Source organism: Bufo bufo, chromosome 11 (genome assembly GCF_905171765.1).
Source record: "Bufo bufo chromosome 11, aBufBuf1.1, whole genome shotgun sequence".
Classification (NCBI taxonomy): Eukaryota; Metazoa; Chordata; class Amphibia; order Anura; family Bufonidae; genus Bufo; species Bufo bufo.
Genome location: NC_053399.1, coordinates 29,198,170 through 29,217,235, shown reverse-complemented (window position 1 = coordinate 29,217,235; position 19,066 = coordinate 29,198,170). Strand labels below are relative to the sequence as shown.

Below are 19,066 nucleotides of genomic sequence, written 5' to 3'. Positions count from 1 at the left end.
TGAGTGAACTTGTGTTTTAAGTTCGGCGTACAAGGTTCGGGTTATCGAAGAATCCCGTTATGGATTCCACTACCACGGATCATAACAGAATTCGGAATCCATTACGGGACTCTTTGATAAACCAAACTTGAACTTTTGGACACCGAACTTAAAACACAAGTTCGCTCAACACTATTTGCAATGTTTTAATGGCCAAAAAGTGTAGGGGAAATGATACATTTTAGACAGTAAAAATGCCAGAATGAGTGCAAGTGTTGCCACCCGTGAGGGACAGCGTTGAGACATCCTTCACACTGGACACGACTGAAAACCCTGCATCCAGCAGTGGACACTACAGCCACCATTACACAAGTACTATTGCAAACTATAAATTCCACTGGAAGAGACTTGAGACAGATAGATAGGGAAGAGGGACATAACTCCCATCCTTGCCCGAATCCATACATCGTTATTTGGGAAGAATTGCACGGTGTACACTTTAAGCTGTGTTTTGCTATTGTTGGATGTACTACAACTGCTATTTTGCACTAAAGTGAGACGTTTATTCTGTTAAATCTGACCTGGTTACTGATTTCTGTATCATACCCCAGACAATGCCCTCTCTACTCCCTGCCTTGCACCCATCCAAACACCGTAATGGACAAGAATAGGACATATTCTATTTTTTTTTTTTTTGCGGGGCCGGGGAACTGACATACGGATGCGGACAGCACACGGTGTGGTGTCTGCATTTTTTGTGGCCCCATTGAAGTGAATGGGTCTTCATCCGATCCGCAAAAAATGTGAATCGGATGTGGACAAAAAACATGTGCATGGGGCTTAGTATTAAAATTTGTATAAAAATTTACATCTGCGCGCTACTGCTATTTCCCTCTTTAAGATTTTCAAAACTTGGCAGGTACGGTGCTTAGACTACTTTCACACTTGCGGCAGTGTGATCCGGCGGGCAGTTCCGTCGTCTGAACTGCCCGCCCGATCCGCCGATCTGGATGTGACTGAAAGCATTTGTGAGACGGATCCGGATGCGGATTAGTCTCACAAATGCATTGCAAGGACGGATCCGTCTCTCCGCTTGTCATGCGGACAGACGGATCCGTCTTGTATCTGTTTTTCACATTTTTACCGGTCTGCGCATGCAGCGGATCTGGCATTCCGGTATTTTGAATGCCGGATCTGGCACCAGTACATTCATATGGGGAAAAATGCCGGATCCGGCATTCAGGCAAGTCTTCAGTTTTTTTCGCGGGAGATAAAACCGTAGCATGCTACGGTATTCTCTTTTGCCTGATCAGTCAAAACGACTGAACTGAAGACATCCTGATGCATCCTGAACGGATTGCTCTCCATTCAGAATGCATGGGGATAAAACTGATCAGTTCTTTTCTGGTATAGAGCCCCTGTGACGGAACTCAGTGCCGGAAAAGAAAAACGCAAGTGTGAAAGTACCCTTAGCTGTGACGTATTTTCTTTCCGCGTCCGTTCATTTCATTGGGTCCGCAAAAAAAACGGAGGTTACTCTGTGTGCATTCCATTTCTGTATGTCCGTTCCGCAAAAAAATAAAAATAAATAGAACATGTCCTATTATTGTCTGCATTACGGACAAGTATAGTACCGTTCTATTAGGGGTCAGCTGTTCCGTTCTGCAAAATACGGAATGCACACGGACGTCCTCGTGTTTTGCAAAATACATACGGTCGTGCGCATGAGCCATTATTTATATTTGTCTCTAGGAAAGCTGGTCGGTCAATATGGTGTCATTACACTCCCTATACCATTTGTCAGGGGGATCATTCAGGGATGTGGGAAAGCTGGGTGACTGCTCTTCTAGGGGCTGTGCTGGCAGGAGTAGAATTGGTTATCACTTATTGAGCAATGCCTGGGTAGAAGTTTCACAATGGAACAGTAGAGGGCGACACAAGGACTTCTATGTAAGGAAGAAAGAAAAAAACCTGCTTGTTGAGGCTTTAATTAGCAGTGTGCAGAGGTGGCCGCCAGGGGCAGTGTCGCGCCCGCAGTTTCGGGCACAGGCTTCCTGGTTGATCGCTCAGCAGACAGCAGCACTCGGGCTCTGGTCAGACTTGCTGCAGAGGATCCCTGTGCCAGGGCTGCTGCTCAGTAGGGAAGGGGACTGCGCCCACTCCTAATCCAAGTGCCAACCCAGGGAGGGGTGAGAGAAACTTTTTCTTCTTCTTCTTTTTGTGTGTGTGCCCAGCCTGTCTGTGAGAGGATCAGAGACACTGCATGCAGGTGCCTCGGTGCTGGGGCTCTGGCATGGACAGGGGAAGATCTGCAGCAGCGCACTGACAGCAGCCTGCATCCCAAATCAGGCCCCTCATCTCCTTTACCTGCCCCAGGAGGGTCGTCCACCGGGTCTATGGCTGGGACCATGAGGTTCAATGGCAATTTAAAACTGAAGATCGGTGAAGCAGTGGGTCTGCAGGCGACCAGGTGGTCTCTGAGGCACTCGGTCTTCAAGAAAGGCTCCTGTCTGCTGGATCCCTACATCACCATCAATGTGGATGAGTGCCCCATTGGGAAGACCACCGTCAAGCACAGAACTAATAAGCCCACCTTCAACGAAGAGTTCTGTGTCACTATAAGCGAGGGGAGCAAGATGGAGTTGGCCGTTTTCCACGACACCCCAATCGGCTATGATGACTTTGTGGCTAATTGCAACCTCAGTTTTCAGGAGCTGCTCAGAAACTGCGGACCCACGGACTCCTTTGAAGGCTGGGTAAGTCAGTAGGGGCCCAAAACGTTCGCTGATACGTATAGCATGCTCTGTTTGTTTGTTTTTCTTCCAGTGATGAATGGGTTAATAACGATTAAGCCTACGATTTCGCTGCCGGTGCATTGATCTTCATGCCATTTATTTCTGCAAGGGTCCGGCTGCATGGCGACATGTGTTGCAGAAAAGTCGCGCGTCGCAAAAATATGTGCGACGTGTCTGCAACTTGCTGTCATGCAACTATTTGGGAACTGTGATTTTCCTCTGAGAATACAACCAGGTCTTGTGTCGCGCGGGAATTACATTAAAGTCAATGGAGAAAAAGTTGCACGTGACCTTTGACACAAGATTAAACATGTCTGGATTTTTTTGTGCCTGTTGCAGTGTGTTACATTGCGACCCAGCTGACAAATGAGTTGCTGCTTGTCGCCGTACAGCCGAACCCTTTCACACGGGCGAGTATTCCGCGACGTGAACGTATTGCGCCCGCACTGAATCCTGACCTATACATTTCAATGGGTCTGTGTACATGAGCGTTGGTTTTCACGCATCACTTGTAAATTGCAGCATGTTCTGTATTCTGCGTTTTTCACGCAACGCTGGCCCCATAAAAGTGAATGGGGCTGCGTGAAAATCGCATCCGCAAGCAAGTGCGGATGCGATGCGTTTTTCACGGATGGTTGCTAAGAGATGTTTGTATACCTTCAGTGTCTTATCACGCGCATGTGCGAAACGCATTAAAGATAACGACTGAACGCGATCGCATAGTAAACTGAATAAACTTGCTTGCGAAATTGGGCATTTTTCACTGATCGCATCCGGACCTAATCCGCACACGCTCGTCTACAAGGGGCCTTAGTCCAAAAAGAAATTATTTTTAAAATGACATTGTTATCACTGTAAGGCCTCATGCACACGACCGTTGTTCTGGTCCGCATCCGAGCCGCAGTTTTTGCGTCTCGGGTGTGGACCCATTCACTTCAATGGGGCCGCGAAAGAAGCGGACAGCACTCCGTGTGCTGTCCGCATTCGTTTTGAAGTATAACCTGTCCTATTCTTGTCCGTTTTTGCGGACAAAAAAAGCCATTTCTCCAATGGGTCGCCTGTTCCGTTATGCAAATTGCGGAAGGCACACGGGCGGCTCCGCAAAGCACGGAACGGTCGTGAGCATGAGGCCTAATGGTAGTATTTAACAAAATCGTTCTCACGTTTTTCAAAGTGCGAATAGTGAAAATAATAAAATAAAATAATCAAAGTCACAATTTTCGGCCCGAGAGGAACTATTTTCCACTGAATATCTGATGGTTTTCCCTGCGTGGGGTGATCAGTCATGTTGATACTGAGTGGATATCAGATTTCTAATCTCTAGGTCATCCTCATCAGCCTTGTGTTACATGTCAACATGAAATAAACTTCAATTCTTTCCTGTTGAGCCTCAAGCTGTATTCTGCTCCACTTCCCAATTGACATAAGGACCTCCTTAGGAGGCTTAGGCCGAGTTCACACTTCAGTCATTTGATCACTTTTTTCCTTTAGTGATTGTTAGCCAAAACCACTAGTGAAGCTACAAAGGGATACAGTACTAAGCCTCATTCACACGTCAGTGATTTCCATCAGTGATTGTGAGCCAAAACCAGGAGTGGAGCCTCCGCAGACATAGGGTATAAAGATCTGCACCTGTTCTGTTTACAGCCGCACCTGGTTTTGGCTCAAAATCACTGATGGAAATCACTGACCGAACGCTGACTTGTGAATGAGGCGTAATGGAAAGATTTCCTCCTGTTCTGTGTTTTTGACCCAATAACTGATCAAATAACTGCAATAAGTGTGAACTTGGCCTAACTTTTTGAAAAAAAAAAATTACAACAGAATTGTGGTGCAATTTTGGTGCAAAATGTCATATCTTAGACTATCCCCTATCTCCCACAAAGCCCTGTCCCCTTTTTGATAAGCCCCACCCCTTTTCAAGCAAGTGGGGGGAGGGGGAGTGTAGAAATCCTAGTTGCACTAAATTTCACCAATTTGTACCATTTTATAGATTTTAGGCGCAGAATCATTAGTAAATCCAGGCCAGTTTGTCTTACCACTAGTGTTTTCTTTATGGCCCTTTTCCCCATAGAAAAGGTGTAAGAATGGTTGAAAAAAATGGCAAGGGCTACATCATGCGGCATAAAAAAAAAAAAGTTAGAAATGTAAACAAAAACTCGTAAAAGTGCTGTAAAACGGCTCTCACCTGGTTGCTGGCCTACTGATAACCCCTTTTTAAAGGGGTTCTCTGGGCTTTTAATATTGATGACCTATCCTCAGGATAGGTCATCAATATGAGATCGGCAGGGGTCCGACAGCCGGAATCCCCGCAGATCAGCTGTATGAAGGGAAGGTGAGCAGTGTGTGTGTGTGTGCCGTCTCCCTTTTCTCTTCCTGATCACCATAGACATAGCAGGAAGAGAGAAGGGAGACGGCACGTGCGCACCGCATGCCTTCCCTTCATAAAGCTGATCGGCGGGGTGCCGGGTTTCGGACCCCCGCCAATCTCCTATTGATGACCTATCCTGAGAATAAGTCATCAGTATTTAAAAGCCTGGAGAACCCCTTTAAAGGGAATCTGTCACCTGCTTTAACCATTTTTAAGCTGGCACCATCGCTATGTGGACTAAAGTACCTTTTTTCCAGCAGTCTTCTTTTTACTTGATTTCGTTTTGTAGTTTTGATATAAAAGCGCTTTTTCTGATATGCTAATTAGGGTCCAAGGAGCCCAGAGGGGCGTTTTTTTCCCTCTCCGGAGCCCAGTGACGCCCCCCTGCAGTGCCCAGCCCGCCTTAATTTGAATTCCAAGAATGCCTCCTGATCATCAGATAACCTCCCACAGCCCGGCAAATGGTTCCGCCCCCTCCCCACGTCATAGTCTACCTTATAGAAATGCCCGTCCTTCTTCCTGTCTGCGGCCAGAAAACTCGCGCAGGCGCAGTACCGCCTGCGGCCTGCGCCTGTGCGATCATTAACCTCCTGAGGGCAACAGCCTCAAAAGTCTCACTGGGCATGCGCCGAGCCCAGTGATGTGACCTGAGCGCTGCTGCCCTCAGGACGTTGATGATCGCGCAGAGTTTTCGGGCCGCAGACAGGAAGAAGGACGGGCATTTCTATAAGGTAGAATATGACGTGGGGAGGGGGCGGAACCATTTGCCGGGCTGTGGGAGGTTATCTGATGATCAGGAGGCATTCTTGGAATTCAAATTAAGGCGGGCTGGGCACTGCAGGGGGCGTCACTGGGCTCCGGAGAGGGAAAAAAACGCCCCTCTGGGCTCCTTGGACCCTAATTAGCATATCAGAAAAGCGCTTTTATATTAAAACTACAAAACGAAATCAAGTAAAAAGAAGACTGCTGGAAACAAGGTACTTTAGTCCACATAGCGATGGTGCCAGCTTAAAAATGGTTAAAGCAGGTGACAGATTCCCTTTAAGGCCAGGGCTCCATGGTAATATCACACACAGTGATTACCGTACATCATGGTAGATCGCTGCTTGATATTGCTGACAACATTGGGGCTCATGCACACGACCGTGATCGGCCCGGGAAACGCAGACCATGTGTCAGCGGGATCTACTATTCCAACCGCGGCTTTCCTGACCTGAACTGACTGTATCAGAAGGAATACGCCTCCCTCACGACTATTGCAGTGTATTCAGGTCCCTACAATAGACTTGTGATCAGATATAAAATGACTATGAGGAAATCGGTTCAGGTCAGGAGAACCATGGGAGATGCGGTCGTGTGCATGGACCCTTATTCTGCGAAGGGAGAAGGAATATTAAATAAATGCAAAGCATCTCATTGATTGCTAAGGACAACTGCTCCACTATTCTTCTGCATTACTGGTAATAAATCTGCGGCTGCAAAAGATGTTCTGATTCATGTGAATCACAGGACACGCACCTTCATCTTTATTCCTGGGAACTTGATACCTTCATTTACCGTCTCCCATCAGCCTTTTTATTCAACATCAGAACGTGTTATAAATGACTTACTAATAGGTTTAATAACGTTTTCCAATATCAGCGATATACTGTGCTCTTTGATACAATGGCCTCAGGATACAATATTTTTAACATACAATGGTCTTTTCTGACCCATCTTAGACTCCACATACAATGCCTCAGATCCAACCAATCAAGGTCACTTCTCTGGTAAAATATCTGGATTAGTTACTAGTTAGCAGCTATTCCTGACTGTTATATATAAAGACTTGGTTTATATGTCTTAGTTATCTGCTTATTTTTTATTAAATCTTCCTTTTCTCTTATCTTGGATGACATTTTGGGGCTTTGGAACCAATTACTCAACTTACAACGGTTTCAACATACAACGGTCCTCCTGGAACCAATTAATATTGTAACTTGACAGCCGGTTCAGACCTGAGCGTTTACAGCGCGTTCCTAACCGCTGTAAAACGCTCAACAAGGAAAAACCAATGCTTCCCTATCGGCATGGATCTCACCTGGTCTTTTACAGCGCGTACGATCGCGGTGTAAAACGCCCGACGCCCCAAGAAGTTCAGGAGCTTCTTTGGAGCGTAGTGTCGCGCGTTCCGGCGTACATAGACTTCCGGGAACGCGCAACAATGGTCGTTCGCTTGTCTCTGCGGCGCGATTGTACACGCCCGTACAATCGCGCATACAGAGCGTACGTTCAGTACGTTCTGGTGTGAACCCGCCGTGAGGGAGCACTGTATTGTCTTTGCCTTGGATGTAAACTTAAAAAGGTGCCCATATGCATAAGGTAAATGTAAAAGCTGAACACGCTGATTTTGGCTGACAACCAAGTATGTGTGGGGGTTACCAGACCTCCCCATATGGCAGATCTCCACAAAGCCCACCATATCCATGCCGCATACCTCTTTGGTGTCCTGATGATATCTCTATCTCAGAGCTTAAGGCCTTAAGGGTCTCTGTGTGCCACTGTATGGGACAACTTTGCATAGACCCTTAAATGGCATATGTCATCAGAAAATGACCTATGGTTGAAATCATGTTTTCAATGTTGAACATATTTTTAAAGAATGTTTGGTTATTTTTAATTTTTCATGCCAATTTCTATCTTTAAACGAAAAACATAAATCCTTCATTTTTCATACTAGCCTGTAAGCCTAATAGGCGTCACTTCTTCTGTCTGTACAGATCACTTTACTGCAGTTATCTGTTTATCATTGCAGGCAGGATTACAATGACAGATAGCACATCTGTGTATAGATAAGCACAGCATCCACCATTCACAGTAGGCGATTGTCAAAGCTTATTTACTCCTTGCTTATACAATGACCTCCGCACAGGTCACGGATCGTGCCTAGAAGACTCTCCTATAGAAGTCATTGAGGTCCCCCTCTGACCATAGTGTCTGTGGCCCATGTGGCTGCTGTAAAGCAATTCTCTAAATGCTGTTAATAACAGATCAGACAAGATGGCTGCCCCCTTAATCATGTTCAGGAAATAGAATAAAAAAAATGTAAAAACAGATTGGAAAAACATAGTCAGGTCCATAAATATTGGGATATCGACACAATTCTAACATTTTTGGCTCTATACACTACCACAATGGATTTGAAATGAAACGAACAAGATGTGCTTTAACTTCAGACTGTCAGCTTTAATTTGAGGGTGTTTACATCCAAATCAGGTGAACGGTGTAGGAATTACAACAGTTTGCATATGTGCCTCCCACTTGTTAAGGGACCAAAAGTAATGGGACAGAATAATAATCATAAATCAAACTTTCACTTTTTAATACTCGGTTGCAAATCCTTTGCCAAAGTCATTTACAGCCTGAAGTCTGGAACGCATAGGCATCACCAGACGGATTTCATCCCTGGTGATGCTCTGCCAGGCCTCTACTGCAACTGTCGTCAGTTTCTGCTTGTTCTTGGGGCATTTTCCCTTCAGTTTTGTCTTCAGCAAGTGAAATGCATGCTCAATCGGATTCAGGTCAGGTGATTGACTTAGCCATTGCATAACATTCCACTTCTTTCTCTTAAAAAACTCTTTGGTTGCTTTTGCAGTATGCTTTGGGTCATTGTCTATCTGCACTGTAAAGCGCCGTCCAATGAGTTCTGAAGCATTTGGCTGAATATGAGCAGATAATATTGCCCGAAACACTTCAGAAGTCATCCTGCTGCTTTTGTCAGCAGTCACATCATCAATAAATACAAGAGAACCAGCTCCATTGGCAGCCATACATGCCCACGCCATGACACTACCACCACCATGCTTCACTGATGAGGTGGTATGCTTAGGATCATGAGCAGTTCCTTTCCTTCTCCATACTCTTCTCTTCCATCACTCTGATACAAGTTGATCTTGGTCTCATCTGTCCATAGGATGTTGTTCCAGAACTGTAAAGGCTTTGTTAGATGTCGTTTGGCAAGCTCTAATCTGGCCTTCCTGTTTTTGAGGCTCAACAATGGTTTCCATCTTGTGGTGAACCCTCTGTATTCACTCTGGTGAAGTCTTCTCTTGATTGTTGACTTTGACACACATACACCTACCTCCTGGAGAGTGTTCTTGATCTGGCCAACTGTTGTGAAGGGTGCTTTCTCCCCCAGGGAAAGAATTCTTCTGTCATCCACCACAGTTGTTTTACGTGGTCTTCGGGTCTTTTGGTGTTGCTGAGCTCACCGGTGCGTTCCTTCTTTTTTTGAATGTTCCAAACAGTTGTTTTGGCCACGCCTAATGTTTTTGCTATCTCTCTGATGGGTTTGTTTTGTTTTTTCAGCTTAATGATGGCTTGCTTCACTGATAGTGACAGCTCTTTGGATCTCATCTTGAGAGTTGACAGCAACAGATTCCAAATGCAAATAGCAGACGTGAAATGAACTCTGGACCTTGTATCTGCTCATTGTAATTAGGATAATGAGGGAATAACACACACCTGGCCATGGAACAGCTGAGAAGCCAATTGTCCCATTACTTTTGCTCCCTTAACAAGTGGGAGGCACATATGCAAACTGTTGTAATTCCTACACCGTTCACCTGATTTGGATGTAAATACCCTCAAATTAAAGCTGACAGTCTGCAGGTAAAGCACATCTTGTTCGTTTAATTTCAAATCCATTGTGGTGGTGTATAGAGCCAAAAATGTTAGAATTCTGTCGATGTCCCAATATTTATGGACCTGACTGTATGTTGCTATATGGTTTTAATTGGCAGAAAATACCTATGTAGGTGTAGCTGTTCTCATTTAAGAATCAGGTAGAGAGGTGCCATCATGTAAGTGAGCAGTTATACATCTATGTTGTTCAACCATGTATGTTGCAAGTTTACAGAAACAGATTAACTTCATTATGAAGCTCAAAGCTTGACCTACATTTTTGGATTACGTTGGTTGTGAAATATACGAAACCTGTGCCTGTCACCTACGCACAGCGGGGGCAGCTACTATGTAGGCTGACCAAACACGTAAATATGAATCCGAATGGAATTGTTTTCTGTTGATATCTATAGTAGGTCCTATTGCCTGGCTTTGACAGCTCCCATACATATTTGATCAGTGTTTGTTAACGTTCCTGAGAGAAGTACAGTACTCGGATAAATTACGTACACACCGCATCAGTCTACTTAGGCCTGTTTCATACTTACTTTGTGGCATTCCGGTTTTGAGATCCGGCAGAGGATCTCAAAACCAGAATTAAACTGATGCCATGCCATTTAATACATCCGGTTGCATCCCTTTTGGCCAGATCCGGTTGTATAAAATCAAAACTTAACAAACCGGATCCGGTACGAAAATCATTGTCAATGGGCACCGATCTTTTTTTTTTTTTTTTTTGCTAACAAAAAAAAACGGATCCGGCACCATTGACTTACATTGGTTTGTTCCGTTGTGCAGACTGGACACAAAACTGCAGCTTGCAGCGGTTATGCGTTGTATACTGGTTCAGTGGATAGGAAAGTGCAGCAGACACACTGTGTCACCACAAAATAAAAGTATTTACCATGCTGTACATATATTTTTAACTATGGGAGCATGCTCTTGAAAAAGGGAAACTATCCTGAAACGCGTCGAGCTTTATTTTAGCTATTAAAGACTTTTACTTCATCCCGGAGCCCCGGTGTCATCATTTTGGGGACAAAGAAGCCTTATCTACAATCTTAAAGTGACCTCGGCGGGGGAGGCTGAGGTATAGGTGTCTTGAGCTTATCCTATACCCAGTTCCCCGGTAAAGTAAGTCCTTTATCATTGCATTATGTCCATTAGCGAGAACAAACCGTGAATGAGCAGGAGACAGACACATGTACATGTGTGTGTTTGTATCTGCATCCTTTTTATACTCCCAAATCTCTATTACTATTGTTCACCAATAGCTACATTCTTCAATTACTCAGTGCCTTTCATCTTCATTGGCTCTGTGGCGCCCCCCTCGGTGCTCTCAGGACACTCCTGAAAAGCACCGCTGACCGTCTTTTTACCCTGACAGTTCACTGGTGTGTAATGATTTCTTTTTTGGTTTGGGGAGCTGCGTAAGTTCCTACTAGATCCACCACTTCCATCTTTGATTACCACCTTCCGGTGTTGTCCCTTGGCCAGGGCCGTCTTTTCCAATGGGCACGCTGGGCAGTTGCCCGGGGGCCCCACTTGCCTGGGGGCCCGCCTGCCCAGTGAACCCACCACCCGCGGGAACGGCCGCCTAACACACACAGGTTGCCCCCCCAGTTGAATACTAATGAGCGCTTCCATTATGGAAGCGCTCATTAGAACCGAGAGACCAGGAAGTGGTGAACGCTCTGTACTCACCACTTCCTGGTCCTCGGCTGTCGGCTGTGCAGGGCTGCGCACAGCGTGAGGGCGCTCTGTGACCTCACGCTGTGCGCGCCAGTTCAGAGCACAGAGTCGACTGAGGAGAGGCAGGCGGCGTCCAGGAGCAGGAGAGGTAAGTGATTTTTTATTTTATAAGAAAATGTGGCTGCTGGGGGCATAAGGGGGCTAATGGAGAGGCATATGGGGGCTAATGGAGAGGCATATGGGGGCTAATGGAGAGGCATATGGGGGGCTAATGGAGAGGCATATGGGGGGCTAATGGAGAGAGGCATATGGGGGGCTAATGGAGAGAGGCATATGGGGGGCTAATGGAGAGGCATATGGGGGCTAATGGAGAGGCATATGGGGGCTAATGGAGAGGCATATGGGGGCTAATGAGGCATATGGGGGCTAATGGAGAGGCATATGGGGGCTAATGAGGCATATGGGGGCTAATGGAGAGGCATATGGGGGCTAATGGAGAGGCATATGGGGGCTAATGAGGCATATGGGGGCTAATGGAGAGGCATATGGGGGCTAATGGAGAGGCATATGGGGGCTAATAAGGCATATGGGGGCTAATGAGGCATATGGGGGCTAATGGAGAGGCATATGGGGGCTAATGGAGAGGCATATGGGGGCTAATGAGGCATATGGGGGCTAATGGAGAGGCATATGGGGGCTAATGGAGAGGCATATGGGGGCTAATGAGGCATATGGGGGCTAATGGAGAGGCATATGGGGGCTAATGGAGAGGCATATGGGGGCTAATGAGGCATATGGGGGCTAATGGAGAGGCATATGGGGGCTAATGGAGAGGCATATGGGGGCTAATGGAGAGGCATATGGGGGCTAATGAGGCATATGGGGGCTAATGGAGAGGCATATGGGGGCTAATGGAGAGGCATATGGGGGCTAATGAGGCATATGGGGGCTAATGGAGAGGCATATGGGGGCTAATGGAGAGGCATATGGGGGCTAATGAGGCATATGGGGGCTAATGGAGAGGCATATGGGGGCTAATGAGGCATATGGGGGCTAATGGAGAGGCATATGGGGGCTAATGGAGAGGCATATGGGGGCTAATGAGGCATATGGGGGCTAATGGAGAGGCATATGGGGGCTAATGAGGCATATGGGGGCTAATGGAGAGGCATATGGGGGCTAATGGAGAGGCATATGGGGGCTAATGGAGAGGCATATGGGGGCTAATGGAGAGGCATATGGGGGCTAATGGAGAGGCATATGGGGGCTAATGGAGAGGCATATGGGGGCTAATGGAGAGGCATATGGGGGCTAATGGAGAGGCATATGGGGGCTAATGGAGAGGCATATGGGGGCTAATGGAGAGGCATATGGGGGCTAATGAGGCATATGGGGGCTAATGGAGAGGCATATGGGGGCTAATGAGGCATATGGGGGCTAATGGAGAGGCATATGGGGGCTAATGGAGAGGCATATGGGGGCTAATGGAGAGGCATATGGGGGCTAATGATGAGAGGCATATGGGGGCTAATGATGAGGCATATGGGGGCTAATGATGAGGCATATGGGGGCTAATGATGAGAGGCAGCATATGGGGGCTAATGATGAGAGGCAGCATATGGGGGCTAATGAGAGGCATAATAACACTGTCATCCACAGATGCCCCCATAACAGTGTGTCTTCCACAGATCCACCATAACAGTGCGCCTGCGCACTGACGAGAGACAGAAAGAAGGGGAAAGAATCCACGGAAGCAAGCAGAGGACGGCACAGCAGACGATTGAACAGCTTCTTTTGTAAGTAAATAGTTTTATTATAAATGTATCCCTGCAGACCGCAATTCTCTCATATTTTGTAATCTTATTTATATATACTTATTTTGTTTTTGCCCCCCCATTTTTGACTGTGGTATCTTTGTGCCCCCCCTATATATTATTCCTATATTAAACACTGATTTTGTTGAAAGTACCAATAAATATCGCCTTATTGATAATTTGCATTTTTATTCTAGTGCGTGATTGTGTAGACAGGGCCCCAGTGCACTGTATTGCCCGGGGGCCTATAATGCTCTTAAGATGGCACTGCCCTTGGCGCCTCATATTCCCCTTTCCCCCTCTCCTTCCCAAATTCCCCCTTTCCCTAAACTCCCTTTCAGTCAACTCCCTTTTCTATTTTTGCTTCGCATATGACATTGGGAAGTCAGGGGAGAAATGAAAGAGGATACTGACTGCTGGCCTCTGTACCTACAAGTCATCTCAGCCACCTGATACATCTATAATAATACACTGTTTTATATGAACGTAGGCTGGTTGAAGTGCTGTATGCATATCTGTATGTACTGCAGTCAGTCTACTGTGCCATGTGCCACTTGTGCAGGAGGTGGGGGACTGGTGGGCCACCTCGCTCAGGAGACCACCGACAGATTCAGCTGTTCCCCTGTGGGCCAGCCCGAGCCTGACTACAAGGCTCATTAGACCTCTCTATGAAGCCACACCACAATGTCTTTTCATATTCCTGCCTCCACAGCTATTTCCTCTGTTCATGACCAAACATGTAAACTGAATAATGGATTGTATATATATATTGTCAATTACTGTATTATGAGACAGCAATAAAAGACCAGTATTTACTGAAGTATTGTTCTAGTCTATATCACACACTGGTTTCAGGTTGCCTTTTATTATATTTTTACTGACTATCTCCACCCAAAGAAAATATTGTTCTGGGTATGCATAATAAAATGTCAAATTATCACTCTTGGATTCTCATGGATTCTTTGTGATTCTATTGGAAAATGCTTTGAGTGGAAGTTACTCTACGGCCTGTTTCACACTTGCAGTAAAGAGATTTTGCAGGCTGGATCTGGCATTGTCGTAAGGAGCCGCATCGACGTCCGGCCTCGTTCAAATATGCAGAGTTGCAGCTGGACAAATACTGCTGCGTGCAGTGGTTTTCGTCCGGCCGCTTTTTATTAGCATGTTTGTTGGGTTGCAGCCGGATCTCCGCTGGTCCCCACTGTAGTGAGTGGGACCGGCGGGTGTCAGGTAGCCTCCGGCAGTGCCAGATACAGACATCTACAGCATGCTTCTCCTGCCGGAGGTATAGACGCAAGTGTGAAAGTTGCCTTAAACAGTTTTGTTTCGTTGTTTGTATTGGTTCTTGGTCAGTAATTGGTTATTGTTTTTTGGTTAGTAATTTTAGCGAATGCTATATATATATTATAATTTAGATACATTTTATAATATAATTTAGCTAATTTAGCTAATTTTTCTTAGATTGTGGTTGCCCTCCCTTGAGATCAGCCGTTTCCGTTTTTGTTTCCGTGTGTCTTCCTTGATTTTTGGAGGATCACCAGACATGAAAAGTGAAAAAAATCTAAGTCAAGTTTGCCTTGCAAATGATAGGAAAAAAACGGACGCGGATGACAATCTTGTGTGCCTCTGTGTTTTTTCATGGACCCATTGACTTGAATGGGTCCGCGAACCGTTGTCCGTGAAAAAAATAGGACAGGTCATATTTTTTTGACGGACAGGAAACACGGATCACGGACGCGGATGACAAACGGTGCATTATCTGAGATTTCAACGGACCCATTGAAAGTCAATGGGTCCGCAGAAAATCACGAAAAATGGAACAACGGACACGGAACACAACAACGGTTGTGTGCATGAGGCCTAAAGGGCATCTGTCAGCAGATTTGTACCTATGACACTGGCTGACATGTGCGCTTGGCAGCTGAAGGCATCTGTGTTGGTCCCATGGTCATATGTGCCCGCATTGCTGAGAAAAATGAAGGTATAATATATGCAAATGAGCCTCTAGGAGCAACGGGGGCGTTGCTGTTACACCTAGAGGCTCTGCTCTCTCTGCAACTGCTGCGCCCTCTGCACTTTGATTGACAGGGCCAGGCAGTGTAAACGTAATCACTCTTGGGCCTGATTTCTCCTAAAGTGCAGAGGGCGTAGAGTCTTTAGGAGTAACATCAATGCCCCTATTGCTCCTAGAGGCTCAGTTGCATATATCAAAACCTCATTTTTCTCAGTAATGCGGACACATATGAACATGGGAGCAACACAGATGTCTTCAGCTGCCAAGCGCACATGGAATAGGTCAGCCAGTGACAGATGGCCTTTAAATTACCTGAAAGATCCAGCAGAAGACAACCTCAGTTGGATGTGACTGGCAGTCGTTTGCCAGAAGGTGTTTTTCTCATGGGTTTGTCCACAGCTAACCTGTTAGACCTTGTTCACGATGAAGGTGAGCCCTCACAACAGTCCAACACTATGAGTGCTAATGTGCCCACTGAACAGCCCACTATTTGAGGTGCAGTAATGGGCACCCAACTGAACAAAACTAAGGGGATTATGTATTTGGGTGGTGTTACCTTTTATTATAAACCCAGGCGTACAATATTGATGATCTGTCCTCAGGATTGGTCATCAATATCAGACTGGTGGGGGTCCGACTCCCAGAACCCCCGCAGGTCAGCTGTTTGGAAGGGTTGCAGCGCTCAGAAGAAAGCTGTGGCCACCTGACAGCGTACCAAGCGCAGCACTCTGCATTGTATAGTGGTTGTGCTTGGTATTGCTGCCCAGGCAGATTTATTTGAATGGGACTGAGCTGTAATTGACCATGTGAACGATTAACATGCCATCAATGGCCTAGAAAGAAACCACAATGTTTATCGGAGCACCGTGGCCTCTTTAAAGAGCTGATTGGCAAGGGTCCTGGAGTTGGACCACCAACCGATCAGAGATAGGTCATAAATAGTTTTCTCCTAGAAAACCCCTTACATAGTATAGTGCAGGAAATGGTAAGCGACCATTATAAAACAGTAGGCAGACAGTACTTAATGACTTTGCAGGTGAAAAACTTGTCTCGTTCAGTGAGTTTTCAGTATCATCTACTGCAGAAGTTTGGCGTCCGAAACTTCATCCATAGTATAACATGCTAACGTGTTTTATGAAATTTGTAATATTTGTAAACCTCTATCGCGTTGTAACAGGAATCCACTTAAGCTTGCTGTAAAGGCCAGGTATAAGGAAATAAACATTGTAATCATTTCTTTCTGTCTCTTTACACACAGGAAGTGGCCTTTGTACAATACATTGACCTAATACTATAATGTATAGGCTATTACAGCAGTTCTGGGGCTTGTGTAGAATTGAGGGTTATATCTCTGTCGTAGTTGAGCTAAAGAGATATAACTGTATGTTTGCATCTCTGCTCGTGTTGTATACTATAACGCGAGGAACGTCATGGGGGAGATTTAGGAAAACTGGAGCAAGACTAAAGTTGACTAATTGGTTCTCGCAACCAATCAGGTTGCTGCTTTTATTTTTCAGTAGTCCTCTCTGATATGAAAGCTGGGATTTGGATGCTATGGAAAACTGCTCCACATTTAGCTTGGTCCGGTTGTAATGCCCAATGTCTGCAGTTCAGACTGAATCACTTATATCAGGGATGGCCAACCTGAGGCTCTCCAGATGTTGCAAAACTACAACTCCCAGCATGCCTAGACTGCTTACAGCTATCAGCCTACATCAGGGCATGGTGGGAATTGTAGTTTTACAACAGCTGGAGAGCCACAGGTTGGCCATGCCTGACTTATATGGAGGATTTATTGAAATTATGGCAAGGTGAAGTTGAGAATTCGTCCATAGCGACCAGATTCTACCTTTCATTTTTGCAGAGGCCTTTTGGAAAATTAAAGTAATATCCTGATTGATTGCCATGGGCAACTGCATCGGTTTTCAGAAATCTCCCCCAAAGTCATGTGTCTGTATTTGCACTAGTCATCACATCATAAATTGTTGTTAAATTGTAGCTGAGTGGGCTAGATACCCATGGATCCCCCAAAGCACCCCCATAGATCCTGAAAATGAAGGGGTCTTAGCATAAGTATTAGCACTGTGGCCCCTTCAACATATTTTCCAGCTACTGACTATGGAGGGAACAGCGCATTCAGTTGAATGGAGCCGTGTTGGCATTTTCTCAAACAGCACATGGCTTGGAGCGCCCCTGTTATCCTTCAGTTTCAGGAGAAGTCGGGGTCTCGGCAGTAAGACCCCCTCTAGTCAGAAAGTAAGGGTGTATGCTAGCAATAAAAAATAAAAAAAACTCCTTTAGGGCCCATGCACACAAACTTATTTTTTGTCTGCATCCAACCCCCAAAAAATGCAGATCGGAGGCGGACCCATTCACTTCAGTGGGGGAGCAAAAGATGCGAAAAGCACACCATGTGCTTTCCGCATCTGTCCTATATTTTTGCGCCTGACATGGAATAAACATGTCCTATTCTTGTCCACATTGCAGACAAGGATAGGACTGTTCTATTATGGACTGGACGTTCCATTCCGCAAAATGTGGAATGCACACTGTCGGTAGCTGTATTTTGTGGATTGGCGGAAAGCAAAACCGGCAACGGTCGTGTGCATAAGCCCTAAAGCCGATCCTTTTTTTTTTTTTTTTTTTTTTTTTTTTTTTTTAAAAAGGCTACCGGCATATATTATACACTTTCATGGCTTAACTATGTATTAAGTTTGTACATATGAGCGATCTAATGCCCATAGGACGCTATGGGTCCATATTATGTTTCCTTACCATATGTTTTCTCTCGCCAAATAAAATTTGTGACATGTTCCATTTCATGCTGTATGAACATCCCCCAAAAAGGAAGAGAGGGCAGATGCAGAGCTCCTAAGACTTGCTAAACAATTCCTGGTATAAGCGCTAAAACTTTACCAGCTAATGGGACACAGAGTAAACAACTGCCGTATTAGGGTAAGTCCACGGGGTGCGTGCAGCAAATCCACAGCATTTTACAGTACCTACTACCAGCAAACATTTCTTAAAATCTCATCCACACTCTGCGGGGAAAAAAAAATCCACAGTGTAAATAAAACTGATTTTAAATCTGCAGAATGTCCATTATGTTGCTGATTTTATCAGTTGCAATGCAGAGGGTGAAATCTGTGGCAGATCCACAGCAAAATCCGCATGTAACAAATGCAGGTTTCTGTGGATTTGCGTTAGATTTTGCCGTGGAAACAAAGCAACATCTGCTGTGTAATTTTCACTGTGGAAATCTGCTGCCTGGGAAGCCCTCCCTTAGGGTAACTGCACATGTTGTGGATTATGTGCTGTTTTTCTGTGCAGATTCTCATGGGGAAAAACTACTGTGTAAGACTACATGCACACGAACGTATGTGTTTTGCGGTCCGAAAATTGCAGATCCGCAAAAAAAAACGGATGACGTCCGTATGGCATCTGTTTTTTTTTGCGGATCCATTGTAACAATGCCTATCCTTGTCCGCAAAAAGGACAAGAATAGGACATGTTCTATTTTTTTTGCTGGGCTACGGAATGGACATACGGATGCAGATAGCACACGGTGTGCTGTCCACATTTTTTGCGGACCCATTTAAATGAATGGGTCTGCATCCTATCCGCAAAAAAAACCTGGAACGGACACGGAAACAAAATACGTTCGTGTGATTTGACAAATCTAATGTACACGTTGTGGTTTTTTTTCCATGCAGAAACTAGTATACAGCAAACAAAGCAA

The 19,066-nt window shown here is 45.5% G+C and overlaps 1 protein-coding gene across 1 annotated transcript in view; it reads left to right on the top strand.

Annotated features, from left to right (window-relative positions):
- The first annotated feature begins 2,025 nt into the window (after positions 1-2,025).
- The window catches only part of PRKCH (protein kinase C eta), a 166,517-nt gene continuing 149,476 nt past the window's right edge, over positions 2,026-19,066 (top strand). The window contains exon 1 of the mRNA XM_040411234.1: positions 2,026-2,735. Within this exon, the coding sequence (XP_040267168.1) occupies positions 2,376-2,735 (360 nt within the window). The 5' untranslated portion in view covers positions 2,026-2,375. The remainder of the gene's footprint in view (positions 2,736-19,066) is intronic.